Below are 19606 nucleotides of genomic sequence, written 5' to 3' on the forward strand. Positions count from 1 at the left end.
GCAAATACAAGAAAGCAGGGATCTTTGGAGGCCATTCTAGAAGCCGACTACATTAGCCAATATATCAAGTTTTAAGTGCTAGCCCTGGCAGGCAGAATTTCAAGCTAGAAGCTTACTAGCACTCTGTAGCAGACACAGAATTCAGCTGTCTTTCAGTTTAAAAGCTGCCAACGTTCTCCTACCTACGGAACACTTAAAAAGTCCAAGAATGGAAAGGCACTCTTTTCTTCCAGTTCAATACTATACCAGCTAGATCTGCTCATGAAAAGCTGCTCTGTATAGTTCAAAGTCAGCCAGTAGCAACCTGCAACCCCTAAGGCCCTGGCATCTGTGTTTTGACCGAGACTACTCATGGCCATTGTCTTTCTGATGTTCTTGGGACCCAGAGGCTTTGCTGAGGTCTATTCATCTCACACACCATCACTTAATACTCACAACAAGGTAAAAGGGCTCCTTGCCCTTGGGAAAAGTCTCTGTAAGCTGCAGACAACCTTCCAGGTTAAAGTTCTTAGGATTTGAGGCTTAAAGCTCTTACTCGGACCTTAGCAGTAAAAAGCCTACTGCAGAGCTGTTGAACAGAACACATGTTCTCTGCATGTGATCCAGCTAGCAAAAGAAAGAGGAATGAGCTGAGCCAATCACACCGAGTTCATCCATCCCAAATTTACCAGCAAGAAAATTTACCGATTCTTTGCTAGGCAGAGAAGCTGAGAGTGTAACACTAGTAAAGGTCCTTCTCCATGAAAGGAAACACCAGGAATGAGGAATAAGTGTTCCCTGCGAACTTAATTTCCAAATATTTCATTTGCTTTATAACTTCATTTTCTTTAAATGTAGAAAATTCAACATAGTCACAGATCTTTGACTTTATGATTTATTTATGTTTATGTTTAGAAGAGCCCTGCCCATTCTATAATTGATAGATAATACTTACCTATATTTTCTTCAAGTTCTTTTGCATTTTCTTTATGTTTAGCACGTTAATACATTTAAAGTTTATTTGAATGAAATTTAAGGATGTATTTTTCCCCCTAACACTTAACGAATTAGTAAATCACAGCCTATTAAACAACCTGGTATATTTCTCTATGCCTATTGAAGGTACAATAAATTTAGAACTCTCAAACTTCTCAAGTAGGAGTAAAAATCAGTACGTTAGCCTTGGGGGAAAATTTGATAATATATGTGAAATTAGCCAATTATGTGCATATTAACTGAGACTTAGTAATTCTATAAATTTATTAAAAGAAATAGTCACAGATGTGTTTTACGACTCATCACAGCATTAATTGTAAAGAAAAAATGAAAATGCAAAAATGTCAAAAATTAGGAGCTTGACAAATGAATAAAATTATATGATGGTATTTTCACCCATCATAAAGTACATTGAAGAAAAATGTTTGATGCGAGAAAATTCCTGAGAATGTAGTTTGGGGCAAAATTTAGAATAGATAATATACATTAATTCCAGTCAATTACATGTCACAGAAAAAGACTGAAAAGAAGTACATACATATTTAATCAGTGATTATCTTAGATAGTTGGATTTTTATTTGTTTGCTTCCCTATCTACTTACTTATGAATCCTTTTTCTAGTTTGTACTTTTCACACTTGCTTATCTCCTCTAAGGAATTTAAGATAATTGGAGGCAAGGACTTTTTATTAAACATACATCGCAAATCTGGTTTGTGATAGATTCTCAATACTGCTTGTTAAATGTTGTAAATGAAATAAGACCATAATTTCAGTTTGTGGCAGCAGCAGAACATACCAAGAATGTTCAAGAAAATAAGCAGATAGAGGGATAATGGAGATTCAAGTCATAAAGAGGTCCAGCAACAGTTGGTTTGGATTCAGCCTTAGAGATTAGGGATCAGGGACAGAATTTCTTTCCTTGGGAGAAATAGTGAGTAAAAACAGGAACTCAGCCTTACAATATCTGTACGATAACTTGGGGAAATTATATAGGAACTTTGAGGTTCAAATATCATGCACTTCCAGAATTGGGATATATGAGTTGAAACTGCAATTTCCTAAAATTGAAGCAAGCCAAAGCAAAATAAAATTAATAAGCTAGTCATTGTTGAGGTAACTAGTGCCACCATCAACAAAAAAAGGCTGGTTTAAAAAAATATATTGTTAATCAGATTAGCTATTTCTATCTTAAATTATGTTGCAGTGTGTCTGGCATGAAGTCATTGTGCTTTCAGTAGTTGATTTTTCAGTTATTTTAAATGAATAAGAGGATATGAATTTTGTCACTATGGTGAAGCTCTAGCGCTGCTCAAACGATAAAGTGCTTGGACTGTAAATGATTTGTGTTTCTTTGTACATATACCATAGCTTGATATAAAGCATACTCTGAGAGAATCTAATTACTACTTTTTTCTAACTTTATACTAAACAACGAATCTTCCACTCTGTAATGTGGTTTCTGAATGGTTCTCTTCACCAAAAGGAAAGAACTCAAATAGGTTGCCACCCTGAGTTCTTACGTCAAGTTTAGTTTTCATTATTAGTTAATATGTTGGCCAATATCTGATTAAGTACAGTCTCTTATTCATTTAGTTATTCTGAATCATCCCCACAAAACCTGCTTGTCCCTCTTTGAGTTGATATAATTTAATTTCTGAAACTTCCAAACCAAGTACCAAGTCCTAATTTCTCCTGTGGGAATGAGCTAGTTTATATCTCTGTCATAGCCTAGTAATTTAGGTTACTCTGGGTTTTGGTCACAACCTTGATTTAGCTTTGGTTTAGTGACAAAACAGTGAGGTAATGAGATTAGTAATTGGGATTGATCACATCAGAGTAGGACTAAGAGCAAAGCTAACTCAACACTGAGCCAGGCATTTATTGGGATATTGTTCCTCTCAGCTGTCTTCGATTATTGATATCAGGCAGGAAGAGATTTTGAAAATCTCTGTGATTTTAAGAAGGTGAACTTCAACCAGAGCTTTTGTTTACCTTATGCATCTGCACTAAAGGCCTTTTGAGGTAGAGAATACATGGTGAGACAGTGGGAATTATTCACTTTTAAGCCTCATCTGGGTGTGTAAACTGATAGACTCTCCATGCAGGACAATTTGGCAGCATAATTCAAAATTACAACTGAATATCTCTTTTAACCCAGTCATTCTACATCCCCAGAATTATCTTATAGGTACATATGCATATAAGGTAAGGTTACTCATTTCAGCTCTGTTTGTAATAACGAAAGAGTGGTAATGCAGCACTGGTTAACTTTATTACCATATAGCCATAAAATGAAATACGATGTGGCCATATAAAAGAATGAGGGATCTCATTACATACAAATACATGGTAATTTGAAAAAAGGCAAGTTGAAGAACAGTATTATAACATTTTATCCGATATGTATAGAGAAAAAAAATGACCCTCTGTGTGTGTGTGGATAGATAGATAAATAGATATAGATATATAGATGTGTGTGTGTTTCTATTATATACATATACATTTATAGAAGGTTATGCAATAAATTGGTAAGATCAGTGGGCTGTGTATGGCTGAAGACTAGGAGTGGAAGAGAAATCTTTTCCTGGAAAAAGATGTTACACCTTTTGAATTTTGGACTATGAGAATGTGTTATCTAGTCAAAAGTAAATTTATATATAATATATATAATATATATTTTACATACCTATATAATATACATTATATATATAATAAAAAGAGAATAAGTAAATACATTCTTTTTTTTTTTTTAATTTATTTTATTTGGTTGCACCGGGTCTTAGTTGCGGCAGGCGGGCTCCTTAGTTGCAGCTCGCCAGCTCCTTAGTTGCGGCACATGGGCTCCATAGTTGCGGCAGGCGGGCTCCTTTAGTTGCAGCTCGTGGGCTCCTGAGTTGCGGCTTGCAGGCTCCTTAGTTGTGCCATGCATACTCTTAGTTGTGGCATGCACATGAAGCGCCAAATTCAAAAAATATGTGAGTCCCCCAAAATTTAGGAAGTAATTTAATAAATTATTTTACTACCACATAAATATTGCTAAGTTCTCAGTCTGAGATAGAATAATATCCTGGCTGTCTACTTCTGTCAGCCAGTTCAAAGTTTAGATTCTACAACTTGCAACTTCCCAACCAGAGAGCCTATTCCTATATCAGAAAGGATGCTTAAGTCTTAGGCATACTCTTTTTTGAAAATCATTTGTTCATGTAGAGCTGAGTTATCAGTATGTCAAATACGTCCTTAGGACTCAGTTTCTTTCTCTCCATTTCTTGTATTGGTTCTGCATTGGACTTGTTTCTAGGGATGTCCCATCTACTTGGTGGCCTCTGTCAGTTTAAATAGAAATACATTCTTGACCTTAGCAGCACTGGCTGAATGAAAGTATCTCTTTCTCAAATTTCCAACACAATTCTCAGATTTGACCTTCGCTTAAATAATTTGGATTTTGTGCTCTTTGTATCCGGTAAGAATAGTTGTAGTGCTAATCCAGTAGCCTCAAAATAAGCATGGACATACAACCAAGGACTACCTTTTATTGAATGGCTGAATAAATCAACAAATTTTCATAGAAAATTGGCATGTCTAATAAAAGGAAAATATTTTCAAGAAAAGTGGCCCATTAAAACTACAGAAATCTAAATTATCCTATGTACTTTATCAGTGATAACACCATTGATTATTAAAACAGCAAAATACTATAACATGTGGAACACATTTTTTACTTAATTTTAGAACTACAAGAATACGTGCTCAAATTAGAGTTAACCCATTTAGGTGACCATTTAATTCTACTAGACCTAAAGAATTACTTTATATCATACTTTTTACCCTAATAGCTTAAAAATTAAAATATTTCACTTACAGTCAAATACGTTTATGTACTCAATAGATTTGAGCCAAATTGATCATGTTTCACTTCAAGAAATCCTTATAAATAAATTTTGATTCCATAGGACAGATCCATTAATTATGCTTTTAGGGGAGGTATAGTTAATGAATTTGCACTGTAGAATGATGGCATTCATGCAAAACAATTTAACATCAGCTTTTCGATGAGATCTTCATAGAAGACTAAAGATTATTTGGTGGAGAAGTTATGCATCCCAATAAAATGGTCTGTTGCAATTTATTTTTATGAAAGTTGGAACAGCCCTGATGAAAGCTTAGAATATGAGTATAATGACAGTTATGTGTTATAATCCTGAAAAGCCTGGTTGGATTGCTAATGAAGAATATTTTTAAATAAACTTTTTATTTCAAAATAGTTTCAGAGGGGTGGGATAGGGAGGGTGGGAGGGAGGGAGACGCAAGAGGGAAGAGATATGGGGACATATGTATATGTATAGCTGATTCACTTTGTTATGAAGCAGAAACTAACACACCATTGTAAAGCATTTATACTCCAATAAGGATGTTAAAAAAAAAAAAAAGAAAAGCTGCAGAGATGGTACAGAGAGCTCTCATATACCCTTCGTCCAGTTTCCTCTATTGTCATCATCTTCCCTCAGCAAAGTACATTTATCACAACTTAGAACCAATATTGGTACATTACCATTAACTAAACTCAGTGATTTATTCAGATGTCACCAGTTTTCCTTAATGGCCTTTTTGCTATTTGAGGATTTTATCCAAGATGCCACATTACATTTAGTCATCATGCCTCCGTAGCAGCATAATCTGTAACAGTTCTCAGTCTTTTCTTGTCCTTGATGACCTTTACTTTGGTCAGATTTTTGCAGAATGTCTCTCAATTTGAGTTTGTCCAGTGTTTTTCTCATGATTAGACTGATGTCATTGGTTTTGGGGAGGAAGATCACAGAGGTAAAGTTCTCCTCTCATCGCATTGTATCATGCTATCTATATGCTCTCTATAGGATGTTAACCTCGATCACCTGGTTGAGGTAGTGTTTGCTGTGTTTCTCCACTGAAAAGTTACCTTTCCGCCTTTTCATACTCTACTCTTTTCGGAAGTAAGCCACTAAGCACAGCCTGGGGCTGAGGGTGTGACGTTAAGTTCCATCTCTTGAAGAGGGAGAGTATCTACATAAATTATTTGGAATATTTCTGTAAGAGAGATTTGTCTGTTCTCCCCAATTGTTTATTTATTCAGTCACTTATTTATTTATGTATGAATTCATGATTTTTGTCTTATGCTTTGGTTATACTCCAATACTATGTTATTTATTTTGTTGCTCAAATTGTTCCAGCTTTGGCAATTGGGAGCTCTCTCATGTTGGCTCATTTGTCTCTTTGGCACACCTCTTCCTTTTATTTTTTGAGCACTTTTGAGCACTTTCTTACTTTCTGGCACAAGCTATTCATTCCTTTCCTCATCCCAGGAATCACCTATTTCTCCAAGGAGCCCTGGTTCCTTTATCAGAAGAAATCAAGACCCAGGCACTGGGCATTAAAATAGAATAGTTTATTTAATAAAATTAACACATTTTTCCCCAGAATCAGAAGGAAAATACAATACGGCTTACATAAGAAAAATATTTTTAATACTTGTAAAAAAATTCTCTCATTTTCATGGACAAAAAGGTAACTCCCTAATTTATGAATTAATGAAAAATATTTTAAAACTGAATTTTAATTTTTATGTTATTATACAAATGGCTGATTGCAAATTTTATACACAAGGCATCAACAGTTTCAAGTGATAGATCAATTGAGAATTCTTTATTTTTCTATGTAAAAAGAAAGAACAGTATAGTATGTTTCTCAAAGCTATTACAATGAGTTCATATTTGCATTTATCAATAATAGATATAATAGTAGAAGCTAAAAGAAGATGTAACATTCAAGTTTCAGCATTCTTTTCTGATTTAGTAAGTATTTTGTGTCCCTTATTCTTTAATTTCCCTATTTCTTTGGTGACAGTATACTGAGTGCCAAAGCCCTCAAATGTATACTTTGGCCATGGACAGTTGAGCAGTGACAGTTTTGAGTGTGATTACACTTTCTAACCAAACATTTTAAGCATTATTTATAATAATAGATACTATGCCATTTTCCGAAATTGTGGTCTAAAATTTAACCTGGGAAAATTGTTATTAATATAACAAAAATATTCCTTCCATACTCATTATTTATTGGGAAAGACCACCTATTGTGATTCACTAGTTTACTGTTCACTTTCCTGATTTTTTTTTAATAAGCTTAACTTTGTTTATTTGTTTTTTCTCAACGATAACTTCTAGTAATTCTGACATCAGTGTTGATAAAGTACTAGGTTGGTAGTCAGAGTTGGTACCAGGATACTTGAGACTGAGGATTTCACTGAGGTCATTTATCTGCTATTTCCAGCCTCTTGATAAGTTGCCCCTAATTATTCATATATTTTTTATGAGCCATCTCATTGGCGCCAAGAAAAGGTCTATTCAGCTCCCTGCCATTGTTTTCCTGTAGTCGGGTGTCATTTTCATTTAAATTTGTTAATACTTATTCTTCACCAACATTGTGTGGCAGCTCTTAGTATGCCAAAGTGGTATGGTGTTGGCAAAACCTCTCTATGTGCTTAAATAATTTCTATTCCATTGAGAAATTTAAGAAAGAGGGGAATATTCCTATCTCGTTTCTTAGAATTTTATTTTAAAAAGCTTGTTTTATTTCCACTTGTGCCCTCTTTTTCCTCAGAGTCAAAGATGAGTCAACAGTAGGAGTTGATAGATACACTGCTCTTCTTGGCATTACTATTCTCCTTCACACTTAAAGCTTATATCTCTCCTTTTGCCATCCATCTGTCCAGGAAGTTCCATAGTCACCCACTCTGAGGAGAGTCTTGTATATTAATTTTAAATTGTCAATACTTTAGCAAAGACTTTCTCCCCTTCCACAACACACCCACAAGCAGATAATATTTCAGTGTTTAGGTGTGTTGTAATTAAAGTATGGTTAAGGCACTAGTAACTGTTAGATTCCCATCTAAGGTGTGAGATTGGCTAAAGTGTCTGAGGTTACTTGATAAAATACAAACTAATCTCTGTGAAAATCTTTGTACTAGAATGTGTACAGTACAAATATTAAGGTTACTTAATGTTCATTAAACACCAAGTAATTGCAAAAATATTTTCAAAGAATAGAATACTAACTCTGCTGTGTTTTTGGCCATCATATGTTGATCTGAAAGGATGGTAGAAGAAAACATACATGAAAATCTTTGTGAACTTGAAGTAGGACAAGATTTCTTAGGAAAAACACCAGAAAAGTATAAACCATAAAGAACAAACAAACAAAACGGCAAATAAGATGGAAAGCGTTGGTTCTTTTGTGGACACTGTTAAGAAAATGAAGAGGCAAGCCCAAACTGGGTGAAAATATTTATAATAAATATATATGACAAAGGATTTGTATTCAAACAACCCAGTGAAAGAGAAGAATAGGCGAAATATTTGAACAGACATTTCACAAAACAAAATATACTTACTAATGGTCAGTAGGCACATGAAAAGATGCTCGGCATCATTTGTCATCCTTGGAAATGAAAGTTAAAACCACAGTGAGCTACCACTACAGACCCATGGAATGGCTAAAATTAAAAAAAAAACAAAACTAAATACCATTGTTTATGAGATACAGTGCAAATGAAAGTACAACCTATTGCATTTTGGAAAACATTTGTCAGTTTCTTATAAAGCTAACATAATACCAGATATAAATTTACCGTAGGAAGCAAGTAATTTCACCAGTAGGTATTTATCCAAGAGAAACGAAAACATACATCCACATAAAGATATATACAAAAGCACTCAGTATGGCTGTATTCCCAATACCCCCAAACTGGAAACAATGCAAATTCTAGCAACAGGTGATTGGATAAATGAATTGTGGCCTCTGCTAAATACTACACAACATTTAAAAGGATGGACTACTGAAACATGCAACAATATGATATGATGAATTTCAGAATAATTTTGCTGAGTGAAAGGAGCTGGTCCTAAACAAATTCATATTAATATATTTCCATTCATATGAAATTCTAGGAAAGGAAAAACTAACCTATAGCATATAGCTTATCAGTGTTGCCTGGGACGATGGATTGGTTGGGTGGGAGGTGCTTGCATGCAAAGGAACGTGAGGGAACATTTGAGGTAATGAGAATGTTCTATATTTAGATTCCGGTGGTAGTTACACATGTGAGTACATTTGTCAAATCTCATCTGACCATATATTTTGAAAAGTTGCATTTTAGTATAGGTATGTTGCTTTAAAGAAATAAAGTTGATTTAAAGGAAAAGAGGTTGGAGATGAGGGAAGAGTTTGCAAATTTAGGGAAATTATATTCTAAAAACAACAACAACAAAATGAGTAGTATCTTCAAAACTAATGAGTAGAAAGAATCCTGAAGAGCAGTCAGTATGCATGAGAGGAGGGTGATATTCACCAGAATCTCTCTGATATGCTCAAAGGAAATACTTGGCTAGATTTTATTTTTGAACTTAAAGATCTTACTTAATGTTAAGCTCAATTTGGAAGAAAATAAAAGAGAACTTAGCAGACTTGGGATAGAAATAGAAAGGGGGAAAGTCTACTAATTTGTGTAAAATAACATTTTACGTGAAGGAACAATAATGCTAGGTTCATATTTATTTAATCACCTAATGTTGGAATGAAGCACACATTTATTGGACTTAGAACCAGAAAACCAAGTTGTAGGACACTCAGACAATAAGAATTAGGATCGTTGTTTTTTATAACCTGTCAAGAATGTCTAGTGCAGTCTCCAAAGGGTCAGAAAACCCAAATGTGTCATATGAGCATTAAGGAGATTCCTTCTGTTGGGATGATTTGCTTCTTTTGCAGAATAGCTTTTCCATATTCCCATGGGATTTGCTTTCACGTTATTGTGAATGGATTATTTCCAAAGTCTCTAAAATATATTAAAAGCAAATGAAGCCATAATTCTAAAAAAATAATTTATGAAGAAAATTATGGAAGAACACACACTGTTAGCTTTTAAAAACTTCAAGTGTAACTTGAGAGTACTTTGTTAATTTGTATTTAGATATACACTTGCATTGGTACTGCTGTCATTGAATGAAAGGGTAAATGATTTAAAATATGAAGTATAGATAACACATATCTGAAGGATTTACTATAGTATTTTATCTAAAGGGTGAATAAATTGGAATGACACCTAAATTACAGATCACTGAAACACAAATGGGATAAAAACTAGCTGAAACTGAAGATTTTTTATCCTATTTTTTGCTATGTATTTCTCAACTTGATAATTAAATGCAGTTTATCAGATGTTGTCATATAAGATTGATTTGCTTTTTTAAAACACTTTTCTCAAGATTTCCTAAGAGCAATAGAATTAAAATGACACACTGTAAGATAGATTTGAAAGTTAAAGTGAGAACAAAGTTTTCTCTAAGAATGATATTCAAATAATCAAGGTTACATGATGCAAATTTTAGAGTCTGCTTTCCGTAGTGCTTAGAATGACACATTTATTTCTGGGAAGTTGTGGGAGACCTTAACCCTTAAAGAAGTTAACCATGAAGCTTTATTTTGAGCTCATCTTCTTATGGAAGTTAAAAAAACCTTCATCTGATTCAGGCTTTCAAGTTTCTGTAACTGAATGTCATGTCTGTCTCCTGAATATGATTTTTAAGGACATGATACTTTAATACGCTATGCAGAATATCAGTACTTTAGGAAAATATCAGATAATTCAACTACATATGAACTGTGCTCTATCACTTGCTTAATTTCTCATGAAAAAGCTAATGATGAGAGGAACAGCTCGAGAGTCTTGTTTTTCTATTTCTCCGAAAATGTTTTACTCATTTCTTATGTTAAAATCCTGCAGTAAATTGATTCCTAAGAAAACCTCTTTGTTTCCCCATTACATCATGTAATCAGATAGTGAAAGTCAGAAGTTCAGAATATTTCCTGATTTCGATCTAATAAGTGGCCAAGAAGCTCTGAATATATTTAGAAATTAGTAAGTAACTCACCTCAGTTATCTGGTGCCTGTATTTTCCTGTTTCCTTTAGTAGATTATTGTTCAGTTTTTATCTAATTTCCTCCTTTAGACATTTTAACTCAATGTTCAGGCTTATGTCAATTTCTAAAGAAGGTACATGTTGTATAAAATATTATACTGAGTATCTTGGGTCCTATATTTATAGTTCATATCCATTGTTTCTGGAATAGACAGTCAGAAGTAATCCTGCTTTAATGGATATTTAAAATGTGTCCAGGTTATTGTACACCTGAATCAAATGAATTGAAAATAATCTTTGAGTAGAAAGAGACACTAAGAATTTGTAGCAACTGCAGCGTGCATTCTTTGAATGTATTCTTTGAATGTATTCTTTTGTTAGAATTTGTCAGCTAAACTTGTCTACTTGTTCCCTTATCTCAATCAAGGTTAATTCATGTTTTTGCTTTAATCTTTACTGAAAGTTTTCCTGTATTTGTGTCCATGTACATTGGGAAATGGAACTGAAAAAATGTAGGTGTGCATTTTTTTTCCATGTTTTGTTTTCTTATCTACTTAAATGGAAGAATTCCTCTGAGAGAACGAGTTGAGAGCATAGTAAAATAACTTCTGTTGCTACCTATTATCAATATCTTTTTCTTGCTTTTAGAAAAAAATAATGACAAGCTTCTAACATGCATCTCTTTATATAGGCTAATCTCCCACTTAAGAAGTTTTAATTGATTACATTTTTAAAGGATGAGAAGAACAGCATTAGCCACATTCTGATAATTCTCTTATATTTGTGTAAATCTTTCGTCCTTAAATTTTTATTTAGCTGAATATAATAAGAAAGTTTGTCAAGAGCTATGAATATGGGAATTTTTAGAATTTAATATTTCTTCATTTTGCAATTGTAAATTAATGGCAGATATGCTTTTCATGATGAATTAAAAACTGGGTACAATGACTCAAATCTCCATAAAAGGAAAATATGAATAACACATATTTGAAAAATCAGCCTGAAAGGCATTGAAATAGCACCATAGTGAACCATTATAGGTATAGTTTAATTATCAAAAAAAGGTAAAAATATAAGTTAAGCAAATATGATACTAGATACCATCCTAACATAAAAGATGGTTATTGTATTTAATAAAATACACTTGACATGCAAATTGAGAAGTGATAATTTGATTAATTTCTTAATTATTTCTAAATAAGGAATGATTCATTATACAATAATAATTTGAATTTTTCTACATCCATTTTCACTGATATATTTGTCTCTTTTTTTAACAAGAAGAGTTAGATTCTAAATTAGGAATAATAAAAAATGACTACAAAAAAGTATCTCTTTAATTCAATTTTGTTTTTCTTGTAGAGTACAGATATGAGCCCAGCAAGTAGCACCACTTCACTTCCTGTTAGTCCTCTTACTGAAGAGTCATCGCCTTTCAAGGTAAAAAATAAATTGAAAACATTTTTAATAATTGTTTACAATACTTTTAGGATCTTTAAAAAATATTTATTTTACTATAGTAAAATAGGTAGTTCAGGCATAGATGGTGAGGTTAACTGCTTTAGTTCGTAAGGATCTTGTTTCAGATGTTAAAATTTTGTTGTTGTTTTGTCTGTCGTCATTCTACTTGCTAAATAAAGGTAGAGTTTGAATAGAAATTGGTACTTTATATAACACATTGTTTGCCTTGCATGTAAGAGACAGTGATTTCATTGTAATAGTTTGATGTCACATGAATTATAGGTTTCAAATCTTTTATTTATATTAATTTAAGCAATAAGTTTGGAATGAATTATTCAGCACTCATTGAGTGGTTAAACTTTCATTAGCTGGTTAAATTTTCATTGATGACTCTAGGTCATAATTAATTAATTGTGTATTCTTTACAAACTAATGGTAAAAAATTAACATATGGAATCATTCTTCCAAACACTGCATTTTTTAAATATTTAAGTAAATACTCTAAGTATGATTAGCAGAATTCTTCAGTTTGGGAGTCTGTGTACATTACAAATATGAAGTCATCTTCTTGTTTTGCTATTTAAGATTAGATGTTTCTCTTTAAGCCAAAGCTTGTAAATTAGCTATTTTATATGTGTACCAGAGATTTTTGGATTTCCTTAGGATTATTGTAAATAAAGGGACTCCTTAAGATCATGGGAAAGAAAAAATAAAACTTGGAAAGTTGGGATGATACACTTATGTGCAATGGTTTCAGTTTAGTTTAAAGACAGGTAAACATATTTTGGGGAGTTATGATGATTTGTATTTTATCATAACATTGTCATTGTTTTTCATATGAAGACAAAATCTTATTCAACTTCATATTGCTTACATCTAGTACAGCGACTGACATGGATTTCCATATACTCGATATTTGCTTTATTGTTAAAATGAAAATAATAGAAGGTTATAAATTCCATTGTGGGTTTTTAGTTTTCTAATTATAGGTGCTTTGTGGCTTAATGATAGACAATAATAACTGTTAAAGGCTCATTTTATGTCAGAGAATTGTTAAATACTAAACAGAATTCTGATTATATCATTTATTGAGAAATATTTTATCATTCTACAACAAAAGGAGAAAATAATACTAATGTTTCAAAGTTTAGTATTCCTTAATATTCCATCTTATAGTAGATGGGACAAAATTTAAAGAAAAATCATATTTTTAACCAGTTTCTAATTGAATTCTCACAGCATCACTAGAAACCATTTTCTCTTTTTAATATATTGATAATGACTACCTTCCTTGAAAATTAATGTATATTTTAACAGAGGTAAAAGGAAATGTCAGATATATTACAAAATCTGCTGACATAAAGCTAATATAAATATAATTATTTTAGTTAGTTTCTCTGACTGGTTCTAAGAGATCAATATTTTTCCCGTGTTAATGTGTAAATATGCAGTTAAAACTTCCAAGTGCTTATAATATATAATATTGGCTTTTGCTAACCAATATAGTTATAGTACCTCTTAATTTACTTCTTCTGTGATAGGAATATTATTTATATTTTTTCGAAACAATTTTATCAGATATAGAAACATCCACTAGTATTTAAAATATCTAAAATTACAGTTTCAAATTATACAACTCCTGCATTTGCTTCTTTTATTTTTAGTTTATAAATTGTTGTCATAGAAATGATTAATAGAATTGTTATTTATCCTTATATAAACACAAAATATACAGAAACTATTTTGAGATGTACCTTAGCAGTATAGTACATTTTAATTGCAAAAAAATTTGTTGAAAACAAAAAAACACGGAAGACACTGATGTTTTCCGATAATGATACCCTGAAAAATCTTGCAATTGTAATTCATTTATGTCAGAAACTTTATTTAAATTTTTGATATTTGACCAACATGGTAACTAGAAAAAAAATTGATTATCTTTTTTTTTTAACTCCCCAAGAATAAAATAAGATTAATCACCTTTGATACTTTAGTTGTATTTTCTAAGACAGTGATTTCAGCACCCAACTCCATAACCATCTGCCCTAATATTAGACAAGGAAGGCTTTTGAGAGATAAGCTTTGGTGGCCGGTTGAGAGACTTAATTATACCTTTTCTTCTGGGAAGTAATTAGGTTAATAAAAGAAAGTATTCCATCCCTTTTCTTGGTCTATTTTGGAAGCACTCATATAACAGTTGGAGAAAGATATCCTGTTTTGGCTCAAGTGTTTATCCAAGTAAATGCTTTCCTTTAAATATTATCTTCAGAATGACATTCAGATTAAATTTATTTTAACCATACCGTTTGACATAATGACAAATGGTATGTAATATATTTTTTAAATCCCTAATAATTACCTTCCCACTAATATCTCTACCTATATTATTGACTTGAATGTTAGATGAGAAATTGGCTATCAATAGGAATGTACCACAGTGGGATCTATTAAATTTAAGGTAGTAGAAAACTGGTAGTATCCTGGAGACTTACCCAAGGAGTCAAGAGAGGTATGTTAAGCTTTGGAGATACGAGAATCAAAGATGACAATTAAATTTTGTTTGGGACCAGATGCTTCTTTTCCATAATAAGACTGTATTTTTTTGGCACTACTAGTACTGGAATACATACTTCAGTTTAATTTTTAAACAAAACCAGATCTGCTCTGAAAAATAACCCAAGCCCTGTATACTTACTCACGACTCTATTCCCTTACAGAACAGCTCACCTCATGCTAAATTTCTTGCCCTTACCATTTAAAACCCATTGCCATGGTGTTTTGTTTGGTTTAGTCTTTCAAAGATGAGGACAGTTCTCACAAAAAATCCATCTAGTCTTCTCTTAATAAATTGCAAGATCTGGGAAACTGCCTTTCTTTCAGATAGAACTGATTGATCAGAGGTAAGTAGGGTTTCTCCATCCGGACAGGGTACATGGATACCAGTTCACCACAGTCACCATTCCCTATTCACACCTGGCAGTGAAAGCATTTGAGTGAACCCCTTCATATAAAAAGATGTATAGTTCACCATCCTCCACCTATACCACAGGTAATAAACTCACAGATTTCCCAGTCAGACTGTTGGTGCTGAGAAGTTTCTAGGAGTCCAGGTTTTGATAATTGTGCACACTATTGTTATGGACATATATTTGGAAACAAAGGGCAAATGCATAACTTCAATTTTTTAATAGAGTTTTCAGCATTCCATAAAATATACATATGTGGTCTGACACATATGCCACTACATTATTATGGAAAGGCCAAGGGATAACTAATTTCACATGGGTGGAAACAATATTTTATCAAACAGCCATAATAGAATCATAGTAGTGCAAGTTAATTGATCTAAGTGAGACTTTGATATAAGGAAAAAGGGAGTAGACTGCTTAACTGTTAATTAAAAGTTTTATGTTTTTCTGTAGAATAACCAAGTTGACATTGTTAATTTTGATGTGCCCATTCTGCCCTATTCTACCTGTTCCCTCTGCCATTCTCCCTGATTTCCTTAATCTGCCTTATCTCTTCCTTTGTTGGCCTCAGTCAGATGTACCACACCAAAAATGCTTTGGGGCCACCAAATATTACTGTTCTTTAGTAGGCTGACCCTTTTAATTTATTTGTATATACACAGGTATTACAGCCTCCATCCGTTCCTGGAACTAACATTCTTGAAGCTAAAGCTGGCTCACTGTTCCTGACCCCTCCGTTAATAGTACATTTGATTGTGGGCCATGTTCTTTTTGCCAGCCACATTCATCACATATTTTTAAATGTATTTATTTTTTCTTCAATGAAGCCTGATGGCTAGATTTTAATCCCTTTTCCTCCAGAAAGCATCTTTCTTTGATTACATAAGTTAGACACAGGTATTATCCTGCCTTATTCTTTATCCTTATCCTGTGATAAAGTCAACAGGAAAGAAACAAATTCAATTTGCCTTTTCTTTAGACATTGTTTCAAAAGTGCACCAAGACTATCCTCCATTCACCAATCTTGAAAGTCTGAAAATAAAAGTCACCCATTGCCTTCATGACCCCACTGACTGCTGCTTCTCTGTGTTAGTGGGTTCCTGGCGTGTGTAAGGTGCTTGGGTGTCCAGCCCAGAATGCACAGTGGAGCCACCCTCCCTGAAGTCCAGCCATCCTCCCCAGGAGCTGACGCAAAGTGGTGCTGGGCTGTTTCCTGGGTCTCCTCTCCTATGGAATTCCAAGGTTCTCTGACTACTTTTCTTCATCCCCCTTATTTAAGCAAGGGACACAGAGGAAGAAACGGAAAAATACATGAAGGTCTCAAAAATTTTATCCTGCTAGGCAATGCCGGGGATGTTCTGATCCACTTGACCATAGAGCCTAAACTCAGGACTTAGTAACATGTAGTAACACACATAGTTTGCTCTCAATTATATAAAATAAATATTGGGTAGAAAAAAAAAAACCCAGAAAATATACAGTTATCAACAATCAACTATTTAGATGGACTATACTTAATTTTTTTCCTATAGTTTCTATAATGACCACTTATTTCTATTTTAAGAACAATATTTTTTTTTTAAGAAAGCAGAAAAGAGAGTTGGGAACATAAGAGGCAGTGTAGCCTAGTTAAGAGACTTCCTAGGATCAAATCCCAGTTCTGCCACTTTCTATTTTTAGAACTGTGAGCCAGTTACTTTGTGTCTCAGTTTCTCCATCTGTAAAATGGGAACAATAGCAACTGCTTCTTCATTGTGTTCTTATAAGGTTAAACAAGTTATTAAATAGAAAGTGCTTAGAATAGCACATAGTGAACAGTAGATGTTTTAACCGATCTTTTTTACAGAGATATCTGTTAGTTTAAAGCAAGAAAGTCCTATATATTAGAAATAACATGAAACAGAAATATTTCCACTCAACTCCTTGTACTTCATTTCTAAATGTGAGAGTAGAAATATAAAGTCTTTACTTTGATGAAGAAGAATAATGTTTAATGTTCATTCCTAGAAGGCATGCTGTTTATTTTATACCCTCGAGTATTCAGATGAGCTCATATATCAGTTTCCTGTCATGAAAAATAATTAATGGAAATGTTTATTAATTATGAGGGAGAAGAAGTTAATATAATGAATCTATCTTAGGGGGAAACTGGTAAATATACATAAAACATTACTTGGAAAAAAGGAATACATAATAGTTTGTGTAACCGTAGGATGTATGGTATCTTTTTATCAGGAACACATCACAGTATATTTTTCTTTAATTCCCCAAACCTCCCGCTGTGCATTAACCTGGTAACTTTCTAAATACAATCTCCACTGAAGGCACATTATTTAATCACATTAGATTCTGGGAAAAACCTCATTGTGAACAAAGCACTATTGATATTTTACTCTTTATATAACATCAATATACTACGTAGTGTCCGTTTATTTGGTCTAAAAACACCATAGTGGAAAAGAACACATTTGGAGACTCTGAGGGAGTGGAGTCAGATAGTGGTGTGACCTCATAACATCATCTGTTGCATATCCTGCATTGGTTGAGATTTTTTTGTGTGTTTATTGTTGTTTTTCATTTACTGAATTTAATGGTCTCTTTTTATTATTGGAATTCACTTTTTGGTTGTCCCAGAAAGAGCCCAAAATGATATATTCTGCATTTTTGGTTAGTTTTTGACTAGGCCATCTATTCATTCATTCATCTGTTGATGAATCAATTTATAAAATACCTACCATGTGCTTGATAATGTTCTAGACACTGGTGCTTCAATGTAAACAACACAGACTGAATTCCTGCTTTCATGGTATTTGGGTTCTAGTGAGGAGTGATACACAGCAAAAGAATAAATATATAACATGTCAGGTAGGGATGATAGATGCTATAATGAAAAATAAAGCAGGATTTGGAAGATAAGAAGTGACTTTAAAGTATGTTGCTCTTTCAAAAAGGATGGTCAAAGAAGGTTACTCTGATTAGGAGAGAGTTTAGCAGAGACTAAAATGAAAAACGAGAGAAAGCCACTCATCTATCTATGGGAAGAGGTTTGAGGACAAGTGCAAAAGCCATGAGGCAGGGGAACATTTGACCTTTTTAGGATCGGCAAGAGTGGCATTGTGGCTGGAGCAGAGTGAATGAGTGTGCAGGTAATAAAAGATCAAGTCAGAGAGAAACCAGATCATGAAGGGCCTTGTAGGCCGTGGTAAAGACTTGGAATCTTACATTGCATGAGATGGGAAACCACTGGACTGTTTTGGGAAAAAAGAATGACATAATCAGACTTTATTTTTTTATTTTTATTTATTTTTTTTATTTATTGATTTTATTTTTGGCTGTGTTGGGTCTTCGTTTCTGTGCGAGGGCTTTCTCTAGTTGCGGCAAGCGGGGTCCACTCTTCATCGCGGTGCGCGGGCCTCTCACTATCGCGGCCTCTCTTGTTGCGGAGCACAGGCTCCAGACGCGCAGGCTCAGTAGTTGTGGCTCACGGGCCCAGTTGCTCCGCGGCATGTGGGATCTTCCCAGACCAGGGCTCGAACCCGTGTCCCCTGCATTGGCAGGCAGATTCTCAACCACTGCGCCACCAGGGAAGCCCCAGACTTTATTTTAAAACTGTTACTCTGATTTCCGTGTAGATGTAGGCAGCAAAAGGACATGGTAGAAGAAGGAAGGCTAAGCTCCTATAGGTAAGAGATGGCGGGGTAAATGTTGACAGGCTAATAAGCACTGGTGGCATTTTAGATACATTCTGAGTGTGAGTCATCAGGATTTGTTAATAGAGTGTATGTGGGGTATCAGAAAAGAGCAATATCAAAGATTATCCCTGATTCTAAGGTTCTGTATATTTTCCTATTTTTACCTCTTTTGCTATCTTTCTGATGTTGCAAATAAATAGGTATCATGATGTAGCGATTAACAGAGTCTTCTCTGTGCGTGCACATCCCTGGGGTCTCTTCCTCTTTTCATAAGGACACCAGTCATAGTGGATTAGAGCCCTCACCCCCCATCCCCCTGCCGCCGTGGCCTCATTTCACCATCTCTTTAAAGACCTTGTATCCAAATACGGTTACGTTCTGAGGTCCTGGGAGTTGAAACTCCAACCTGCAAATTTTGAGGGGACTCAAGACTGCTATGTTAATTCTTTCCTGAACACAAGGCCAACCTTGACTCAAGGAAAGGAAAAATAAATTGCACCTCTTGATGGGGAATGACAAGGATTTGGAGCAATTTTTAATCTACCAGATAAATATGTG

General features: G+C 33.8%; 1 protein-coding gene across 10 annotated transcripts in view; it reads left to right on the top strand.

The window, feature by feature from the left end:
- CCSER1 (coiled-coil serine rich protein 1) overlaps positions 1-19606 on the top strand; it is a 1297084-nt gene that overhangs the window by 521494 nt on the left and 755984 nt on the right. For all 10 annotated transcript variants that reach the window (XM_082391649.1, XM_082391651.1, XM_082391652.1 and 7 more), the window contains exon 7: positions 12289-12366. In XM_082391649.1, coding sequence (XP_082247775.1) covers positions 12289-12366 — 78 coding nt within the window. The remainder of the gene's footprint in view (positions 1-12288; positions 12367-19606) is intronic.

Source organism: Balaenoptera borealis, assembly GCF_965194805.1.
Source record: "Balaenoptera borealis genome assembly, chromosome: 4".
Taxonomy (NCBI): Eukaryota; Metazoa; Chordata; class Mammalia; order Artiodactyla; family Balaenopteridae; genus Balaenoptera; species Balaenoptera borealis.